This window comes from Tenrec ecaudatus, chromosome 15 (genome assembly GCF_050624435.1).
Source record: "Tenrec ecaudatus isolate mTenEca1 chromosome 15, mTenEca1.hap1, whole genome shotgun sequence".
Lineage (NCBI taxonomy): Eukaryota > Metazoa > Chordata > Mammalia > Afrosoricida > Tenrecidae > Tenrec > Tenrec ecaudatus.
Window position 1 is genome coordinate 21,740,113 of NC_134544.1, and position 20,470 is coordinate 21,760,582.

The window sequence follows — 20,470 nt, forward strand, 5'->3', positions numbered from 1 at the left end:
CAATTTTTTTCTTATTACTTCTTCAAAAACGAGTTAAATTGGTCTATAAAACATACATCTTTGTGACAACAAAACTGACATGTCAGCAGAGCCTCTTGTGAGGAATGACTTGGGAGGAGCCAGCCGTGTTGAAGGGTGTGTGTAAATGGAATTCACAGTCAGAAAAGCTAGCAGAGAGGGCCCAGCACCTCGCCTGGCATATCCACCCACGGAAAGTGAGAACGTTTTGGATGCATTTCAAAAACAGAAGTGTTTACCAGCGTAAACATACTAAGCTATGCGATGCAGAATGTAGAGGTACGCATCTTCTCAATATGTTCTCTGCTGATCTACTGCCACATTTTATCGCATCGGACACTGGAAAACCTTCAGCGAAAGTCGTCATTCATGTACGGTCCTCAAAACCTTGGATCCCAAAGAAATATGTCCTCATCAATAATGGAATAACACCCTCAGTCCTAGGCAATCACTCGATTTTTATAGTTGCGTGCCGTCCCACTGGTTTCTACTCCCAGTGATCCTACAGAAGCGAACAGAGGGAGCGGATCACCAAGCCTCTTCTCTGTGGAACCTACAGTGGTGGGTTCAAGTCACTGACCTTCCAGTTAGCAGACAAGCACTTAACCGTTGTGCCACCAAGACTCTTTTGCTTTTTGTCTACTGAGTGACAAGGTCATTAGGTGAACCATCAAGCAATTGTTAGTGACAAAAATAGAAGATAATGCTTATTACAAGGTGGTACTGAATGAATTTAGTAACTACACTTATGATGATAGAATGGGTGTTGCAGGAATTCAGAGGAAAGAGGGCCTTTTAGTTGGGTGGTCATAGAGGACGTGACCTGGTAGCAAAGCACTAAGGAAGGTGGCGAGTGGGTAAAGCCAGGTAGCTGGAAGACAACTGTAACCTCAGGGATGTAGAGGGTCAAGCTAGACAGATGGTGTGCACCAGAAAGTCTCTGTGAAAGAACCAGGGACAGCAGGCTGCATGCTGAAACACTCCCTCCCACTACTCTCCATGAAAGTTACACTGGAAATAGTAGAAATTCCCCATCTTCATTTCCTCCCATGCTGTACAACTCACTCCTACTGGACAAGTACAGAGGCATCGTGTCACAAGAATCCTCCTAGAGATTTTTGAAAATCTGACTTTGGAAATCTGGGGCCAAAGATGCCATGGAAGTGACTGGTGATTAAAAGGAATACATGTTTCCTTCTCCATTCAGAGGTCGATTTTGAAACCAGGAGAAAAGCTGCATGGTAATTTTCCATTTTTAAGTCCTGGTTCCCAGGGCTCTTGTTTCTAGCATCCTCAAGTACTTGAAAAGCATGGCTGCCCCAGGTACCCCGGAAGGAGATGCTCTGCGAACCTGTAGCATCCCCATGATTGGCTGTTGATCTGACCCTTGTGATCCGTAGGGTCTTCACTGTCTACTTTTGGAGGTAGACCATCAGGCATTTCTGGTTCTTCTGTCTGAGTTTGGGAAGCAGCTGGAATCGGATCAGCATCAAAGTAACCACAAGCCTGGCCAGGTGATGGCATAATGGGAGATCCGTTGGTCCAAATCTCCTTCGTAAAAGGTGAGAATTCTACCACTGACCCACCAAGGCCCCCACGTTCACATGCACCATTTATTTTAAAATAAAGCTTTCTAAGGTATGCATATAGCTGGAAAGAAAGTAATTTGCTATTACCGCTCTTGTCCTGCTGTGTCCCAAAGCTGAAGATGCACCTTGAATGCTTTCCCCGAAGCTCCATTAGGTCCTTGTGTGTTATAAACCTGAAATAGACCATTTGCATCAGCTGATACTATTTTGGATTTTGTCAACATTCAAATTTTCTGGGTTCACTCGGCATGTTTTTTCTCAATTACTATAATCAAAGTTCATAGTGCAGAATAAATATTTGCTCTGCCTTTCCCAAAGTATCACATACACTCTCACTTTGAAATGTCAAGCACAAATACGATTTTCAACACAATTTAGGCATACTGCAAACTTAAATTAGACACCGTCTGTCATTTCCTCATGGAGGCGGCAAACAGGAGATGCAGGGCCCAAGTTATAAGTTCAAGTCCCACCTCTCCACTTAACCTGTGTGAATCTTATCACCTAACCTGTAAATGGAGACTCATCATCCCTTTCCACATTATAGAGGGTTGCAAATCTAAATGAAATGATCACTGTGAAAACACTTCTTTAATAATAAAGTGCTTCACAAATGCTTGGATTTCGTTTGCTGAGAGTTGGATTTGCAAGATGATTCATCTATGAAATATGCACAAATCCCTCAGCAAGTCGGTACTGGACATGTCAACTCCTCCTTTAGAAGTTCGCCATTTCTCTCCAGGAGCCTCTGAAAAATCACTTTAGTTTTGTCTGTTTTTTTATGAGTGAGTTTCTACTTTTATTGAACTAAAACATAGTACTTTTCATATTTAATCAGCTCCCCCAAAATATGGTTTTAGTGTAAGTGATTCAAAGGGAAAAGTTTACCAGGACTAGTGTCCTGGTCGTGGGGGGTGTTGTGAGGACAGGGTAGATGGCAGAAGAGTAGGGGCCAGCAACATTTTGGGAGAGATTAGAAGCAAATTTTCTAAGACTTCACTACAATGTATTGACTTTCAGATAAGGCACAAGATATTATAAGGAATCGCGACGTAACTTCTCAGGCAATGGCCTTCCTACCACATTTCCTTTGTTTTCTCTCCTGATTCCGAAGGAATGAGTAGCTTTGTGACATCAACTGGGAGCCACACCAATCTTGGCAATCAAGGCTACTTTGGGTGGCAGTAAATCTGGCAAGGCTTATGTGCCTATGCTACACGTCTCACATGTCACAATTATCCTTATCCTTGTCACTAGCGTCTAGCGTAAGAGAAAGAAGTGGCTGTGATTCTCACTTAGAGCCCCTTCTTTTGGAAAGAAGCATGATTGGTCTCACATTCTGTTCATAGCAAACCAGTGATTGATGGCTGAGTCTACACATAAATAAAAAGGCAGCAGGAAATTATAAAGCTCATGTTCCAGCTCTTTGTCAATCATATTTTTCAGCCTCTTTCTCAAGAGTTGGGAAATAGAGCCTTGTTCTGATTGAGGAATCTAACTCAGATCAAAGAGTTAATGTGCCCTGCTTCTGAATAATTCCAGTTTAAAAAGATTCCTTTAGAATTCACAGAAGACACATTATACAGATCCACACTTTTTTTTTAGTGGCCCAGAAGACTTTGGGAGTGAAAAGATAGTGCCACTTAGTATTTTTCTAAGCAAGATGTTATTTATAGTTTAAAAAGCAATGCATAATATTCCAAAGTAAATGAAAGTGACAGACTATGAATTTCATCAGATAAAAGAGAGGCACCTGGCCAAGGAGAAAGCGTCACTCCTTTCTTCCACCGAACTTATTTTTGTCTCAGTGTTGCTGTTGAGAACATACACTGCCAAACATACACCGATCAACAGTTTCTACATGTAAAATTCAGTGACTTGGATTACATTCTTTGAGTGGTGCTACCGTTTTTATCCCCCGTTCCTGAGTTGTTCCTCCCCCTTTAACATATGCTCACTGCCCTGTAAGTTTCCTCTCTAACCTTACTATTTGCTATGGTCAGTTTGATTCCACAGGAATCAACCTTCTCAAAAACCCAAACTCACTGCTCTTGAGTTAATTCCAACTCTTGGTGGCCCCAGGAGTAAGTCGAGGCAGACTGTTCCTTTGAAGATTTAAAGTCTCAGAAATCCAAAAGGATTTCTCTCCTATGAGGTCGTCATGAGATAAACCTTAGAAGCACATCATGTTACAGGGACATGTAACTTCTTAACTCCTATTCTCTGTGGGGAATCAGGGAACAAGGTAAAATTCGAGTTGAAAACTCACCACACGTTTTTCCCGAAAGTCTATTCCGACTGTTGTGATGAATTTGGGGTTGAATTTATTGTCTGTGTATCTATAAAGAAATGTCGTCTTCCCCACCCCTGAATCTCCGAGGGCCAGGAGTTTGATCAGATAATCATAGTCTCCATCAGTCATAGTGATGGTCTTGGTGAGCCTGTGGAAGAGAAGAAGAAAAGCGTGCTAGGACAGACGTTTCCTTTGTCTCACGTAAAACTCCAACAGACATCTAGTGGTCAAGAGTAAAATCCAAATCCCTGGTAGATGCAGAATTAATTTGTTCAGAGCAACTTTAAGGTTAAGAGTATACCTCTTGTTCACTTAGGACACAATTTTTTTTACAACACATCAGTTAATATGGAACAAAAAGTCCTATGATATCCCAAATGGCTGTTGGCGCAGCGATTGTAGGACGTCACCAAAACATACCAATTTGTTGTTTCCATTAAACTAGAAGCTGTGGTGGCACGGTGGTTGCACACTGGGCTAAGAGCTGAAAGGTTAGCGGTTCCAATCCACCAGTTCATCCTTGGGGGAAAGAGGAGGCTTTCTACTCCTATAAGGAGTTGCAGTCTCAGAAACCCACAAGGGCAATTCTACAAGCAGAATTGATCAGATTTTAGGGAGTTTGTTTCTTTGAGTGATTTTTAAGGTTAAAAGTATGCTGCGATGAAAAGGAGAGAGCCACATAAAAAAATAAAAACAGAAAAATCATCCCATGGTGATGTGTGCTAGAGACAGTCGGATATTATATAAGATCAGTGAAAAAAGCATGTCTAAGGAAATAATTTACATTTAATTCTGCAGGATAGGCTTTTGATTGTGTGCATACCAATTATTCCATATTTTAATTAAAAAATTTAACAATTGGTATGGCAAAGCAATTATCAGAAACTATTTTAAAATCAGGATACACATTTAAATAGCCCCTTATCTACTTAGTAATCGGCTAAATTTCTATTCCAGAGTCAAGCCAAGTGATTTGCCCTTTGGTACAACTTTCGGTCAATTTGTTGTACTGTGTCACTCGTGTTTCCAATACCTGCAAGGTCATCCAAAGTGAACAGGTTTCAATGGAGTTTCCAGAATACAAACAGACTACAAAGAATGAATATGCTGTCCGTTGTTAAGAAATAAGTGACTGAAAACCTTAAGAATCCACTGGAACATTCTGAGACATAGGTTTGGAAAATGAGCCCCTCAGGTCATAAGGGAAACAAAATATGACTGAAGAAGTGCAGCCTTCTCAAAGTAGAAATTACCATACAGATATGGATAGAAAAAAAGCTCTCAGGACCTTCATTGGCTGATGGAGCATGATTCAAAATGAAAAGAGACAGCAGTACACATCTTTTAATATAGGAATATATGATGTATAAATGTAAGAAAATTGGTTGTCATCAAAGATTATATAGTGCATTGGCAAGTCTGGTACACAGAGCTCTTCAGAGTGTTGTGCAGCAAAGGTGTCACTTTGAGGACTAAGGTTGGCCTGACCCGAGCTGGGGTGTTTTCAAACACCTCATCTTCATGTGAAAGTAGGACATCAAATAAGGAAGACTGAAGAAAATGCAACGCATTTTAATGATGCCGGTGAAGAATATTAAAAGTGACATGGATTGCCAAAGGAACAAGCAAGTATGCTTCGGAAGAATTACAGACAGACTCTAGTTAGGATGGCAAGACCAGTCTTGCAAGTTTTGGCCATGTTATCTGGAGAAGAGCATGATACTGAGTAAAGTAGAAGGGCATTTGGAGTCAAAGAGGAAGAACTTTACTAGATGGATGCACACAGTGGTTGCAACAATGGGATGAAACAGTAATTGCGAGGATGGCGCAGGACCAGGCAGTGTATGGTTGTGTTGTACATATATTTGCTGAGTCAAAACCAACTTGATGGCACCTGACAAGCCCCACCCCCACCTTCTGATTCATGCGTTGTGAAAGTGGGAGTGTCGTCTTCTATGCAGAGAAAGGCCTGTAAGTAGATTCTAGAGTGGACTCATTCTTCTCCTTGATATGTAGGAAGAAGGAGAATTGTTCCCACCCTTGAGAATCCCAGGATCCTTTGTTGTACTTTTCAAAAGCCTTACTCGCTCAAAGCCATTGACTTAAATCCAATTCATCGGGACTGGGTAGGACAGGGCAGAACTGGCCCTTGTGGGTTTCTAAGGTTGTACATCTTTACAGGAGAAGAAAGCCTCATCTGCCTGCCATGGAGCGCCTGCTGCTTATGAACTGCTGATCTTTCGGTTACCCGCCCGGTTGTTCCCCACTCTGCCAGCAGGGCTCCCTCCCAGAACCCCGGTGTAATTGAAATGAAGCATGATTTCGATGAGTTTGTTAGCCCACCGAGAGGGAGTGTTGAGTACTGGAAGGAAGCTTGCTGACAAAGCGCGATGCATCTGGGCACCTGTCAGCAGACCCAAACAAGCTGTAACTTTGACCTGAGCGTGGCGGATGTCAAGCCTCTGGGCCGAAGGAAAGGAAGGCTCTCAGGAAGGACCTTAGGCAAGTGCAGCGCAGGACAAATCGTCTTGACCGCACACGGTCCTGGCGAAGTTGATTCTGAACCCAAGCTGCTTTCGGTGGTCGCCAATTCCATGCCGGTCTTGAGTTGTAACCTGTAAACTCCCCCATTCAACCGCTAACGGCAAGCGGCGCTCATGAGTTCTGTGAGACCTTGCAGTACAGTATCGAAGCCTAAGATGGGACAATGAATACTGAGAGGTGAGGGAGCACTCAGTGTTAGAGATGAGAGAGACGTCAGCTTAAAGAAGCTGGCATTTGGGATCTCTTTAACCTCTGCTTTATAGGACCCAGCTTTTTCTGCTTCTTATGTTAAATTATTCATTTAACAGTAATTGGGGACTTAGCAAGTATCCAGCATACACACACATGCACAAGAGCACACATAAAAGTAGTACTAAGGTATATCATTGCAAACCCTTTACCCCCTATCAAATCAAACTTGTACTTAATCAATGCATCATGTTGCATTTGTGTTCTTTATACATATGGATTTATACATATGGACTCCCTCATGTTTGAATTATATTGCTGCTACCATTGAATTTATTATGGATATATGTCTCTTTCATTAATTAATTGTTCTTGATGTTTTCTTTTGAGGTAGGGTACTTTTAGACCTACCAACAGGTATATATTTCAGTTCTAAAAAGCTTTCTTTTACCCAGACCATTCTGATACTACTAAGGAAAATGGTCATAATAGTTGATAATCATGAATGTTCATTTAAAAAAATATCTAGGCAAAGCATAATCATTGCTCAGTAGAACATGCCCAGTGGTCATCAGCAACCGGCCACCCTTAGTCCAAAGACACTGATATCTCACTGATCAACATGAAATTCTTCTTGAAAACTAGCTTGGCTTCCTTGTCTGTACTGATAGAGAGATTAGATGAGATTATTCTTTAGTTTGGATATTTCTGAATGTTTTATTAGGACTTTGTGAACAAGTCATTACTATTGATGATTATTAGTTAAATGACATGCTAGAGAAAGTATCTGGCAAAGTACTGTTCTTGCTGCTTACTCAAGATATATGAAGCCCAGGTGGAATAATGGTTAAATATTTGGCTTTTACCTGAAAGACTGGCAGTTCAAATCCACCCAGTGCTTCTGTAGGAGAAAGAGATGCTTCTATAAGGATTGTAGTGCAGAAAGCTCTTTAGGCCAGTTGTGTTCTATCACCTGGGATCACTCTGTATTGGAAATGAACTAGATGGCACCCGAAAGCAGCAACCACGGTCTGGGACCATCTCCATCAATCTGCCTCTGAAACGTGCTCCGCTTCAACACATACATGAGTGGTGTAAGAAAGCTTGCTATTTTGTTACTGAACTTGGCGAAAACTGTTCATTTAATTGGGACAACAAAGAAATAAAATTTACTCTCAATAAGGTATTAGTGAGTAAAGCCAAATTCTTCTCTGGACATAAGCCTTGACTGTACGGAAGAAACTGACGCTACTGGTTACCTCAGTAGGTGATACAGATGAAGCATGGAGTCGCTCCTTTAAAGAATGAAAGTAGAGGGGTCAAGAAGGTGTTTTTCTTTTGTTTTGTTTTTGAGATGGTGAAATGCGGTTTCTGCAATATTCTCTTGGACAGCATCAAGAAAGTTTAAATCATGAGCAAATCTAGTTAAATATTTACAAGACCTAATGTTCAGCCTCATGATGTAGAATCAAATGTAATTCATTCTCCAGTCCTCAGCAAGAAAGACATGACTACACTCAAAAGTTAAATAAGGCCACAGGAAATACAGCATAATTTTGCAAGACAGGACATGGCTAATGGTTATGAGAGTCAAATAGACAGTGTGCTTTAAATTCAAATGACACATCGATCTTGCTGGATTGCATTGGTGCAAAGGAACTTTGTAAAGAAAGGCGAACCTGTATTTAACCTCAGAGCATAGGAAGGAATTAGCTATGATGAGCGGAGATTTAGAGCTATCATGTGGGACATTATTTTCTACTTGTAGAATGGTACTAGTACCACTTGCCAACTACATAACCTATGTGTATTCCTGATTGGCACCCAAACCGGGTCTCTGTTGTTACCAAAACCTGCCTCACGCCAACATAGGAACCAATCAAGCTATAATCCAGAGTGAACAAGCCAGCCTACCCTGGATCTATGACACGGTCATCCACACGGACTCTGTCCTATTAGTGAAGAGAAGGCACACGATAGAATTTATCACAAAGGCTACCCAAAATGCATGCAAATCTTGGCATAGTGGAAAACTTCATTTTGTGTCTACAATAGACTAACAAAATTGACATACAACCCAGACTTCAAAGAATCTGCCTAGATATCGTTTAATGTATTTTACCTTCATTTTATGATCTAAGCAAACAAAAGAAACCATAGAATCATAGCGACCCCATAGGACAGAGTGAAACTTCCCCTGGGGCTTTCTGAGACGATAACTCGTGATGGGGGTGGAAAGCGCCATCTTTCTCCTGCAGAGTGGCTGGCGGGCCCAAGGGCTGACCTTGAGGATTGCAGCCCAACTCTGAACCACGGCTCCCTCCACACGCCTCTGCACTTGTTGCTGTTCCTCTTTTTATGGCTGGGCTACTTTCTCACTCCTAAAAATCCTGTGACCTCGGTATTTTTCATCTTGACAAAGCAAATACAATAGCACGAAGAGAAAAATGAAAACTTGTGGGAAATTTTCTATTTCCAAGAGCTAGTTTTACAAATGATTGAGAAAGGATCTAAGAGCTGACAAGTTTTGTAATATGATTGTCATGCTGCACAATGACCGAGGGTCTTATCAGTTCTCAGCCCGGTGGATCTATAGCGGAAGAAAACACCAGAAGATTGCAGAGTTTCCTGAACTGTCTTACCTCAAAGTCATTATCATGGTGTCACAAGTTAAACCATGAGTCATGAGGTCTTTTAGATACAACAACTAGAGTGTCATTGCCAGACCTCTTCATGAGACACAAGAGATTGGGAAGAGTTAAGGAAATAATCCAAATTCATCAACACTCATGAAAACAAAACCCCATTGCCTGGGGTCACTTTCAACCCAGATGGACCCTATAGAATGGCTCCATCGGATTTCCCGGGCTGACATCTTGTCATCGCTACATCTTCGGGATTCCTGATCACTCAATGAAGAATCTTACAGGTGGAAGAAATCTCATGTCATCTTATAGTCAAGTCCCTCAGCTTACAGAAGTGAAATCATGTGCAGAGACATTTTGTCACTTGCAAGCATGAACGCTGGTTACTTACAGTAAAATCCAGACTAATTTTTGTTATAATTTGAAATGAAAAAAATGGGTTAGATATACAATTGTTGTTGTTAAGTACCATCTAATCAGTTGTAACGTATAGCAACTCTACACCCAAATGAAATACTGCCCAGGCTACCTTGCTGAGGATCTTCCTCGTTTTTCTTGACCCACTGCTGTATCAAGCATTAGATCCTTCTTTGGGGACAAATCCCTCCTGATAACATGACTAAAGTTCATGAGATGAACTGTCATATGTAGCTGCCACCCTCATTCCTAAAGACTATTTTGGCTGTACTTCTTCCAAGACAGGTTTGCCTAGTCTCACGGCAGTCCATGCAATAATTAATATTCATTGCCAACATCACAATTCAAACACGTCTGTCCTTCTACCGTCTTTCTCCTTCATTGTCTAGAGTTCACGTGCATATGAGGGGATGGAAGAGACCATGGCTTCAATCAAGTGCACTTTAGCTCACCACATGCTATCTTTGCTTTTGAACACTGTTAGAGTTCTTTTGCAGCAGAATTGCCCAATGCAATATGTCACATGATTTCCTTCTAGAAGCACTGATTGCAGATCCAATTAAAAGGAAACACTTGACAGGTTCAATATTTTCTCCAGTTATTGTGATGTTGCTCACTGGATCAGTTGTGGATATTTTTGTTTTGTTTTTGAAATTTTTGTGAAAACTTTTGTTTCCCTGAAGGTGAGGTGTCCTCCATACTAACGGCTATAGTCTGTATCTGAAGCTTCTTTCTTCTTTACATTGTCTGACTTCTTGGATTATCTGCTTAACATACACACTGAATAAGTAGGGAAAAATAATACAACTTTAACAGCCACCTTTCCTGATCTAAAACCAATAGTATCGCCTTGTTCTGTTTGAACAACTATCCCTTAATCTACACACAGGTTTCATATGAGCAAAATTAAGCGCTCTGAAACACCCCTTTTTTGCAATATTTTCCATAGATTGTCATGATCCGTACAGTTAAATGCCTTCGTGTAGTCAATAAAATGTAAGCAAACATCTATTGTCTGCTTTCAGTCATGGGTGATCTGACACCATTAGTGATAAGCAGAAGGTAGTAATGTTTTCATTCAGTGGGTATAGGGGATATTTTCCTGCATGTTTAATGAAATGTAAATTTTATAACTTGTATTTGTTTTGACTCCTAGTTGACCTTATGCACAATAGAAGGAAACAATTCATGGTCAAGTGTCATCCTCACAATCAATGCTATGCTCAAGGCCATTGTTGTAACCACTGCATCCATCTATCTCACTGAGGGTTCTCCTGCGTTTAACTGACTCTTTATCTAAGCCTGAGGTTCTTCTCCAGGGGCTGGTCTCTCTTGATAACATGTCCAAAGAATATGAGATAAAAATCTCACCAGCCTGTCTCACCATCTTTGCCTTCTTTTATTTTTTAACTAGTACATCTCAAGGTTGCCTATAGTTTTTCTTTTTTTCCTGCTACTTTAATTCTTTCTTTTCTTAAAATCATTTTTATTGTGGGCTCTTACAGCTCCTCTCACAATCCATACATCCATCGTGTCAAGGCCACTTGTACTTACGTTGGCATCATCCTTTCCAAAGCATTTTCTTTCTATTTGAGCCCCTGGTATCAGTTCACTTTTTCCTTCTCTTCCCCACCCTCTCACCCTCACGAACCCTTGATAAATTATAAATTATTATTTTCATGTCTTACCCCGACCACTCTCTCCCTTTACCCATGTTTCTGTTGTTCATCACCTTGGGTGGGTGGGTGGGGGGTTATATGTCGATCATTGTGATCAGTTCTCCCTTTCTCCCCCTACCTTCACGATATTGCTATGTCCATTATTGCTCCTGCGGGGTTTATCTGTCCTGGATTCCCCATGTCAAGAGCTCATATCTGTCCATGCTCTGGTCTAGCTGGATTTGTAAGGCAGAACTGGGTTCATGAGAGTGGGGGTGTTGGGGGGAAGGAAGCATGAAAGAATGAGAGGAATGTACTATGTTCAATTCTTGTTCAGTGTAGTAGGGACTCAATACATTTGATAAGAAGTGTTTCTACTTGGGTTCCAGTTCATAGCTGCATGAGTTTACTCCAAAGAGAACATGGTTAAACATGTTACTGTGAATCATGAATGAGAGCAGATTGGTTTCTCAGTAATACAAGAGTTAAACTCATTAGGGTGCCTTCAAAAAATCCCATGAAAACTGGCTTCTGAAGGGATCTGCTGGGCCACTTTGATTCAAGGTAGAGAGGTCCACTCATTGCTTTCTAGTGGGGAATTCAGCAAATGTTACCATCATGCACTGAGAATGACTAAATAGAAGTACCCACACCAACTTCAGTGTTCTCTGAGAATCTAATCATTAACAATCTCAAGGATGCTATAGCAAGCTAAGATGAATTCCTATGATTTCTTAACTTATTAAACTAATAAAAACCAACCCACTCTGTTAAAGGTACTTCAGAAAGTTGAAACTGGCAGACAGATAAGGTCTTATTTTATGATCAGTATAGTTGATTTCAATAAAGCAAAGCTGCCAAGCATATAATGGGTAGATGCTTAATATTTCCTTACTTATCTTTATTTGACTGACTGGTGTTGGCTCCCGTAGAAACATTTTGAGGGCAGACATTCTCTTCACACGCTGTTTCATTGTTCAAATGATAGCTGACCTTGACAGACCGCCTTCCCCAGCCACATCCATGTCCTTGAGGTTGGGGGTCAAGGGTAGGCATCTGTGTTTCTCCAAGAACTAGTGCCCCTGATGTGGAACAATACTTTCAGGAAGGAAGCGAGCTTTTAAAGGGTACAGAGGTTTTCGAAATAAATTTGCTCTAGTGTGATGTATTTAGCATTTTGTTCTGTTAGGATGGTTATGACAGTTAATTTTTATTCCAATGTTTCTACAAGGCTATGTTGAATTCATGGCTGTTTTACAGATGATTCGAACCAGATTGCAAAAATAAATCATTGTCAACTTCATAATTGAACCACCTATACTTTAGTTGACAGTCCTCAATGTGTCTTTTGGTATGATCCAATCTGTTTTGAAAAAATCAGAGTGTCCGTTTTGTTTCTCTCTGTCATCAAATGCTCTAACAGAATAGAGGCGACTTAAGAATTCATTAAGCTCTCTCGTTCAGCTTCCACAGCCTTGCAGTGAAGCACAACACCACCAACACAGGCCTCTTTATGATGGATTTACTGCCGAGGACAGAATTCTCACACATTAAATTCACTTCTAGGTCAATGAATGATTTTATTTCTCTAAACAGTATTGTTTTCCTCCCATCTAAAGCAGCAATACCACTTTACCCCTTGGCTTATTTTAGTGGCATCTTCTGCAGAGAACATTTCTTTTTATGAACTGTTTATATTGGAAAATTGCAAATATATTCAAAATTTGAAGGACTGGTGTAACATGTGACCAATCATTCCACATCAACATTCCTCTTGCTTGAGCGAGCCTGGGTTACCTGCCCTGAACCTCTCTCCACCCAATGATGCTGAGGCAAATACTAGCCATAAAAGCATGCTAGCCACCAATAACTCAATCTATCGCAGACACGTTTAGGTCAGAGTCCCAGTGACACCTTGGGGAGCCCGGGTGGCATAGTGGGCTATTTTGTTGGGAACCACCAGGCACTCTCTGATGAGGGGTTCTGCTGTCTTCAAGAGTTAGTCTCCTGCCCTACTACCATGCTTCGTCACCACCTGGGCTACAGCTATACCTCTTCTCTAGTAGGGCAGGAAGAAAGTCAAGGGAGATGGAGGAAAGAGCTAGGAGTCAAAGGGCATTTATGGAGGTCAGGACAAAGACATGTACATGCAAATATATATAGGAGGATGGGGAAATAGATTTATGTGTCTATATTTATAGGTTAAGTATTAAGGTGGCAGAAGGACCTTGGGCCTCTACTCAAACACTCCCTCAATGCATGAATACTTTCTTTTATTAAATGAGAACTCTATGATGCTCACTCTCCCGACACAACAGCTGAAGCCAAAGTGGGTGAACAAGTAAATGTGGTGAAGAAAGCTGATGGTGCCCGGCTATCAAAAGAGATAGTGACTTGGGTCTTAAAGGCTTGAAGATAAACAAGCGGCCATCTAGCTCAGAAGCAACAAAGTCCACATGGAAGAACACACTAGCCTGTGTGATCAAGTGGTCCCGAAGGGATCAGTTATCAGAAATCAAAGAACAAAAAATCATATCATTGGCTGCACACCTCCATGATAGGATCGCTGAAGACAAATGGGTGCATAAGCAAATGTGGTGAAGAAAGCTGATGGTGCCCGGCTATCAAAAGAGATCGTGTCTGGGGTCTTAAAGGCTTGAAGGTGAACAAGCGGCCATCTAGCTCAGAAGCAAAAAAGCCCACATGGAAGAAGCACACCAGCCAGTACGATCACGAGGTGCCAAATGGACCAGGTATAATAAGGCATCATGCAAAAAAAAGATATATGTGTATATGTATATGTGTGTGTGTGTGTGTGTGTGTGTGTGTGTGTATACCATTTTGAATGAAGGGGGAAGTGCAGAGTGGAGACCCAAGCCCCAAGTGTCGGCCAATGGAGATCCCCTCATAGAGGGGTTTAGGAGAGGAGATGGGTCAGTCAGGGTGCGAGGTAGTACCGATTAAGAACACAGCTTTCCCCCAGATCCTGGATGCTTCCTCCCCCCAACTACCATGATCCGAATTCTACCTTGCAGGGCTGGATAGGGCGGAGGCTGTACACTGGTATATATGAGGGCTGGAGGCACAGGGAATCCAGGGTGGATGATACCTTCAGGACCAAGGGTGTGAGGGGCAATGCTGGGAGAGTGGAGGGTGAGTGGGTTGGAAAGGGGGAACTGATTACAAGGATCCATTTGTGACCTCCTCTCTGGGAGAGGGACGGCAGAGATGGGGGGAAAGGGAGACTCTGGATAGGGCAAGATATGACAAAATAACAATGTATAAATTACCAAGGGCACATGAGGGAGGGGGGAGCTGGGAGGGAGGGCAAAAAAAAAAAAGAGGACCTGATGCAAAGGGCTTAAGTAGAGAGCAAATGCTTTGAGAATGATTGGGGCAGGGAATGTATGGATGTGCTTTATACAATTGATGTATATATATATGTATGGATTGTGATAAGAGTTGTATGAGCCCCTAATAAAATGTAAAAAAAAAGAAAAGAGGAGAAAAAAAAGAAAATGATTAGGGCAAAGAATGTACGGATGTGCTTTATACAATTGATGTATGTATATGTATGGACTGTGATAAGAGTTGTATGAGCCCGTAATAAAATGTTTATTTTAAAAAAAGAGTTAGTCTCAAAAGCCCATGTTGTGGGGCGGGGGGGGGGGGGCACATGCAGTTCTACTCTGTCTTCAGAATTGGCAGTGAGTTTATTATTAATTCTTTTTTTTTTAATTGTGCAACCTGCTTCAGTGCCTTAAGCCCACCAGTGGTTCGGGGTGACAGTTTGCTTTGGCATGGAACATTGTGAGAGGCCCATGGGAGTCAGACCTGCCACAAAGCCAAACTCATGCTCTATTATTATTTTTTAAGTCTTTGCCCTGGGGTTCCCAGGTGCATTGCAGGAATTTTAACAGCATTGCTAAACTCTGCCCACTAGATGCCAGCAATCAATGACCCCAGATTTTGCCAAATGTCCCCTCACCTAAAAGATAAAGATTCCTTTGGTTCTTCATCATTACATCCCATTATCACACCAAAAAATAAGCCCAAGGATTTACCCAACATACACCCAGAGAGAACCATATAGCTCATTCATTCTTCTCATAGCTGGGCCCAAAGAAGGTCCATCCCCTTCAAATCTGAGTGCGCCTCCTACTAGCAATGCTGTTTGGATTAAGCAAAACAGGAACAAAAAGCCTAGGTTGTTGATGCTGTGGAATTTCCTATGGCCTGGATTTGCTGGTTGTATCTGTAGGGAGTCTATGCGGGTTTGATGATTTAATCACATCTATTTCACAGGGGCTGTTGAAGACTTCCATCAGGAGGCACCTGTGCTGTTTGCTAGTCCTTCTCTCTGTCCTGTGAGCTGCCAGGTGCATTAAGTCACTTAAACCAGAACCCACCTCACTGGTGTCAAAATCGATTCTGACTTGTAATGATCTTATCCCATCATAGTTCTCTGGAAAGCTGCAAGACTTTTATAAGGAGATACTTTCTCTCACCAACCTCTTACATTGTTTCAGGTATATTCATGTAGGAAACCAAAAAACTCACTGCCACCAAGTCACGCCCAACTCATAGCAACCTGCCCCTGTGGGTTTCCAGGACTGTAACTATTGACCTGAGTGTGCCCTGCACACGGCCACCAGTGGTTTCTAACTGCTGACCTTGGGTTACCAGCCCACCAGGTTTTCTGTGCTCTACCCTTTTAAAAACTGGTTTTGAAAATTTCAAGTTGGGGCTGAGGCATCTCTCTGTGGTAAGAAATGTTGGGTTTGGGCTTTTTTTTTTCTTTTTGAGACAACAAAGGTGAAAGAAACAGCACCACCAGCCAAATCCATTGCCATTGAGTTGTTTCTTACTCATACAGACACCATAGGACAGAGTAGAACTGACCCATATGGTTTCTAAGACTGTGTTCTTTGTAGAAGCCAACTGGTGCCACTTTCTCCTACAGAGTGGTTGATGGTGTTGAACCAACAATCTTTAGTTAGCAGCCTAGGGCTTAACCATATGCATACGCCACTTGGCAGCTTATGTGTGCTCTCTCTCTCTCCCCGCTTTCCCCTCCTTCCTTCCCTCTCCCTTCCTCTCTCCCTGTCTCTTTGAGAAAATTCACCAAACCAAATTCACTTCCATCAAGCCAAAGGGGACTCATACTGACCCTATAGGACAGAGTAGAACTGCCCCTATGGATTTCAGAGACTCATTTCAGGAGTAGAAAGGCTCATCTTTCTCCAGTGACTAGTGGTTTCAGGTTTCTGAACCTGAGGTTAGCAGACCAACGCATAACCCACTACGTCACCAGGGCTTCTCTCTCTGTGTTTCCAGAAAGGTGTGCTATACATTCACGAATGCATGCATTTAAATATACAGGTATGTAGTAAGCTTACTGTTCATAATATATGCTGTGAAATACTGGATTAGCTTATTTGGATGCTGTATGAACACCATATTATACGCATCTAGATCTCATAGAACCAGTAGTTAAATCCTATAAAGTCTATCATACTAAAGCCTCATGGGACCTCCCTCACCCCTGCCTCTACCCCCCAAATCTGTAAATTATAAGTTGGAGCTCCTATTTTATATTCTGTATATGTTGCCAATGTTATTGTTGTCTAAGTAAAGTTATTGATTTCCATATACTATTTTATTTCTTGATATGTTGCGAAATGTTCTTAATAATTATAGTGATTTTTTTCAACTGCTTCTTTTGGAGCTTTCCAATGGGCAATCATATCAACACTCATAATAGATATTGTTTTAGTTCTCTGCTTCAAATTCTGATGCTTATAATTGTTTTCTACTGTCTACTTCACTAGCTAGAGTAGTGGAGATAGCAGACATCAGTATCTTCATGTTGATTTTACTTTATTGGTCACTTAATGATGAAGTTCGAGGAAGGATTGGAACTTTCAGTATGGATTACAGCACAATGTAAGGAAAACCAAAATCCTCACACCTGGACTAGTAAGGAACATCATGATAAGCAGGGAAAGAATTGGAGTTATATTTCATCTTGCTTGAACCCACAGTCAATGCTTTTGGAAGCAGCAGTCAAGAGGTGAAACGATGTATTGCATCAGGTACATTGATTGGACAAGATCTCTTGTAAATGAGGAAAAGCAAGGATGTTACTTTGAGGACAAAGTTACACTTGACCCAGGCCAGGGGATTTTCAATTTCCTCATATGCGTATGAAAGTTGGACATTTTTTTATTGAATAAAGAAGTCTGAAGAAAATGTATGTGTTCAAATGACATTTGTAGTGCAGAAAGTATTGTAGACTGCCAAAAGAACCAAGTCTGCCTGTCCTGGAGGAAGTACAACCAAAATGCTCCTTGGAAGCAAAGATGGCAAGACGTTGTCTCATGGGCTTTGGACATATTATCAGGAGAGATGAGTCCTTGGAGAAAGACAACATGGTACAGTAGAGGGGCAGTTACAGGGAGGAAGACTCTGGACAAGATGAACTGATACAGTGGCTTCAACAATGGACTCAAACAGGAACAATTGAGATATAAAATTTTGCATATTTCTCCATTTCTGTGAAAAGATTTAGAAAACCACTCTTATTTCTTCATGAGTTCATTTTGATTTTCATAATATTTCATTATTCCTCATTTTCTACTGGCACCATTCATTTACCCCTAAGAACAGTAGTTCTCAACCGTCCTAATGCTGTGACCTTTTACTACAGTCCTCATGTTTGGGTGACCCCCTCCCCCCAGCCATATAATTATTTTTGTTGCTACTTCATCACTGTCATTTTGCTACTGTTGTGAATTGGACAACCCCTGTGAAAGAGTCATTTGACGCTCAAAGGGGTCATGACCCACAGGTTGAGAACCACTTCACTTCTAACCCTGCCCCCCCCTTTAATATTTTATTAGGGGCTCACACAACTCTTTACACAATCCGTACATACATCATTTGTGTCCAACACATTTGTACGTATGTTGCCATCATCATTCTCAAAACACCTGCTTCCTACTTGAGCCCTTGGTATCAGCTCCTAATTTTTCCCCTCCCTCCCTGCTCCCCCACCATCCTCCCCCTTGATAATTTATAAATAATTATTATTTTATCATATTTTACACCATCCTACGTCTCCATCACCCAGTTCTCCACTGTCCGTCCTCCAGGGAGGAGGTTATATGCAGACCTTGTCATCTGTTCCCCCTTTCTCCATCACCCTCCCTCCACCTTCCCGATATCATCACTCTCACCACTGATCCTGAGGAATTCATCTGTCCTGGATTCCCTGTATTTCCAGTTCCTATCTGTGCCAGTGTGCATCTTCTGGTCCAGCCGGTTATGTAAGGTAGAATTGGGATCATAATAGTGTGGGGGAGGAAGCATTTAAGAACTAGAGGAAAATTGTATGTTTCATCATTGTTACACTGCACTCTGACTGGTTTGTCACCTCCCCACAGCCATTCTGCAAGGGGGTGTCCAATTTCCCCCAGATGGGCCCTGGGTCCCCATTTTGCACTCCCCCTTATTCACAATGCTATGATTTTTTTTGGGGGGGGGTCTTTGATGACTGATACCTGATCCCTTCGATGCCTTGTCATCTCACAGACTGGTGTACATTTTCCTTGTGGGCTTTGTTGTTTCTCAGTTAGATGGCCCCTTGTTTATCTTCCAGCCTATGGGACTCCAGATTCTATATAGTTTGACAACTGGGCACCATCAGCTTTCTTCACCGCATTTGCCTATGCACCCGCTTTGACTTCAGCATTCGTGTCGGGGTAGGCTGGTGTGCTTCTGTCGAGTGGGCTTTGTTGTTTCTTAGCTAGATGGCTGCCTGATTGTCTTCAAGCCTCCAGGACCCCTGATGCTGTATCATTTGATAGCCGGGCACCATCAGCTTTGTTCACAACTTTTGCTTATGCACCCACTTTGTCCTCAGCGATCGAGTCAGGACAGGCCAGTGTGCTTCTTCCATGTGGATCTTGTTGTCTCTAAGCTAGATGGCTGCTTGTTTATCTTCAGGTCTTTAAGACTTCAGGTGCTATTGCTTTTGGTAGCCAGGAACTATCAGCTTTCTTTACCACATTTGCCTGTGAACCCATTGTCAATAGTGATCGTGCCAGGCAGGTGAGCATCTCAGACTGCTGAATTGTTAGAACAAAGTGTTCTTGTGTTGAGGGAGTACTTGAGCGGGGGCCCACTGTCCATCTGTTTCTTTAATACGAAACCTATAAATATACGTACATAAATCTATTCCCCCCTCATCATATGTAAATATATTTACATATTTATATGTCTGTATTTAAATCTCTATGACTACCCTTTGCCTCCTAGTTCGTTCCTCTGTTTCTTTGTACTCTCCTCTTGTCCTACTGTCATGTTCTGCCTTCATCTGGGTTTAGGAATTCCTCTCGGTTACATTGCTCTTGATCCAGCCCTGCCAGACCTCCCACACCCTCCTTGAGACTGATTTTGGATCACTTGTTATTGCCTTGTCCATGGGCTTGTTAACACCCTCTTCCTTTCCCCCACCTTCCCTACCCCCATCTCCCCCCGGAACTGTAATCCGTTGTTCTATCTTCTGGCTTGTTTATTCTGCCTATCCCTTCCAGGTAGACATGCTATGTACTATCACTAGACTGAGTACAATGAAGCAACAACAGAAAGTAAAACAATAGCTACAACAATAACACACACATGCATACACACATAAACATATGAATAGTTCAGGGTCTGTTAGTTTTCCTTCACGGGTACTTTCCAGTCAAGTCTGATAGGGTGCCGTGCCCTGCCACTGCCTCTATCCCTGGGGACTTCATTCCTCTGCTTCCCCCGCTGCTCCTGCTGCATGCCCCCAGAGGCTGCATTCGGTGTGGTGAACTCATGGCAGGCACAATTCCCGCTGTGTGTCTCTAGTGTTGTCCACAATGGTTATGGGTCAATGAGGAACGCTGTGTCCCATGGTAGGGTCGGCCCTGTGGTCATCTCTGTGCATTGCTTTTCTGAGCAGGAACATTGTCCTTAGGGCTTGGTGAGCCAGGATGTGCGTCACTCTTGTCTTTTTTCTCCCCTATGCCCCTTCGTTGGCTCCTGTGTGCTCTGACCAGACCAGTCCCTCTTCCCCTCTTCTTG

The 20,470-nt window shown here is 42.1% G+C and overlaps 1 protein-coding gene and 1 pseudogene across 1 annotated transcript in view; both read right to left on the minus strand.

The window, feature by feature from the left end:
• The window catches only part of RAB27B (RAB27B, member RAS oncogene family), a 66,005-nt gene that overhangs the window by 9,530 nt on the left and 36,005 nt on the right, over positions 1-20,470 (minus strand). The window contains exons 2-3 of the mRNA XM_075532712.1: positions 3,877-4,048; positions 1,695-1,780 (exon numbers count right to left, since the gene is read on the minus strand). Coding sequence (XP_075388827.1) covers positions 1,695-1,780; positions 3,877-4,029 — 239 coding nt within the window. The 5' untranslated portion in view covers positions 4,030-4,048. The remainder of the gene's footprint in view (positions 1-1,694; positions 1,781-3,876; positions 4,049-20,470) is intronic.
• On the minus strand, positions 15,090-15,210 carry LOC142428425 (small nucleolar RNA SNORA42/SNORA80 family; annotated as a pseudogene).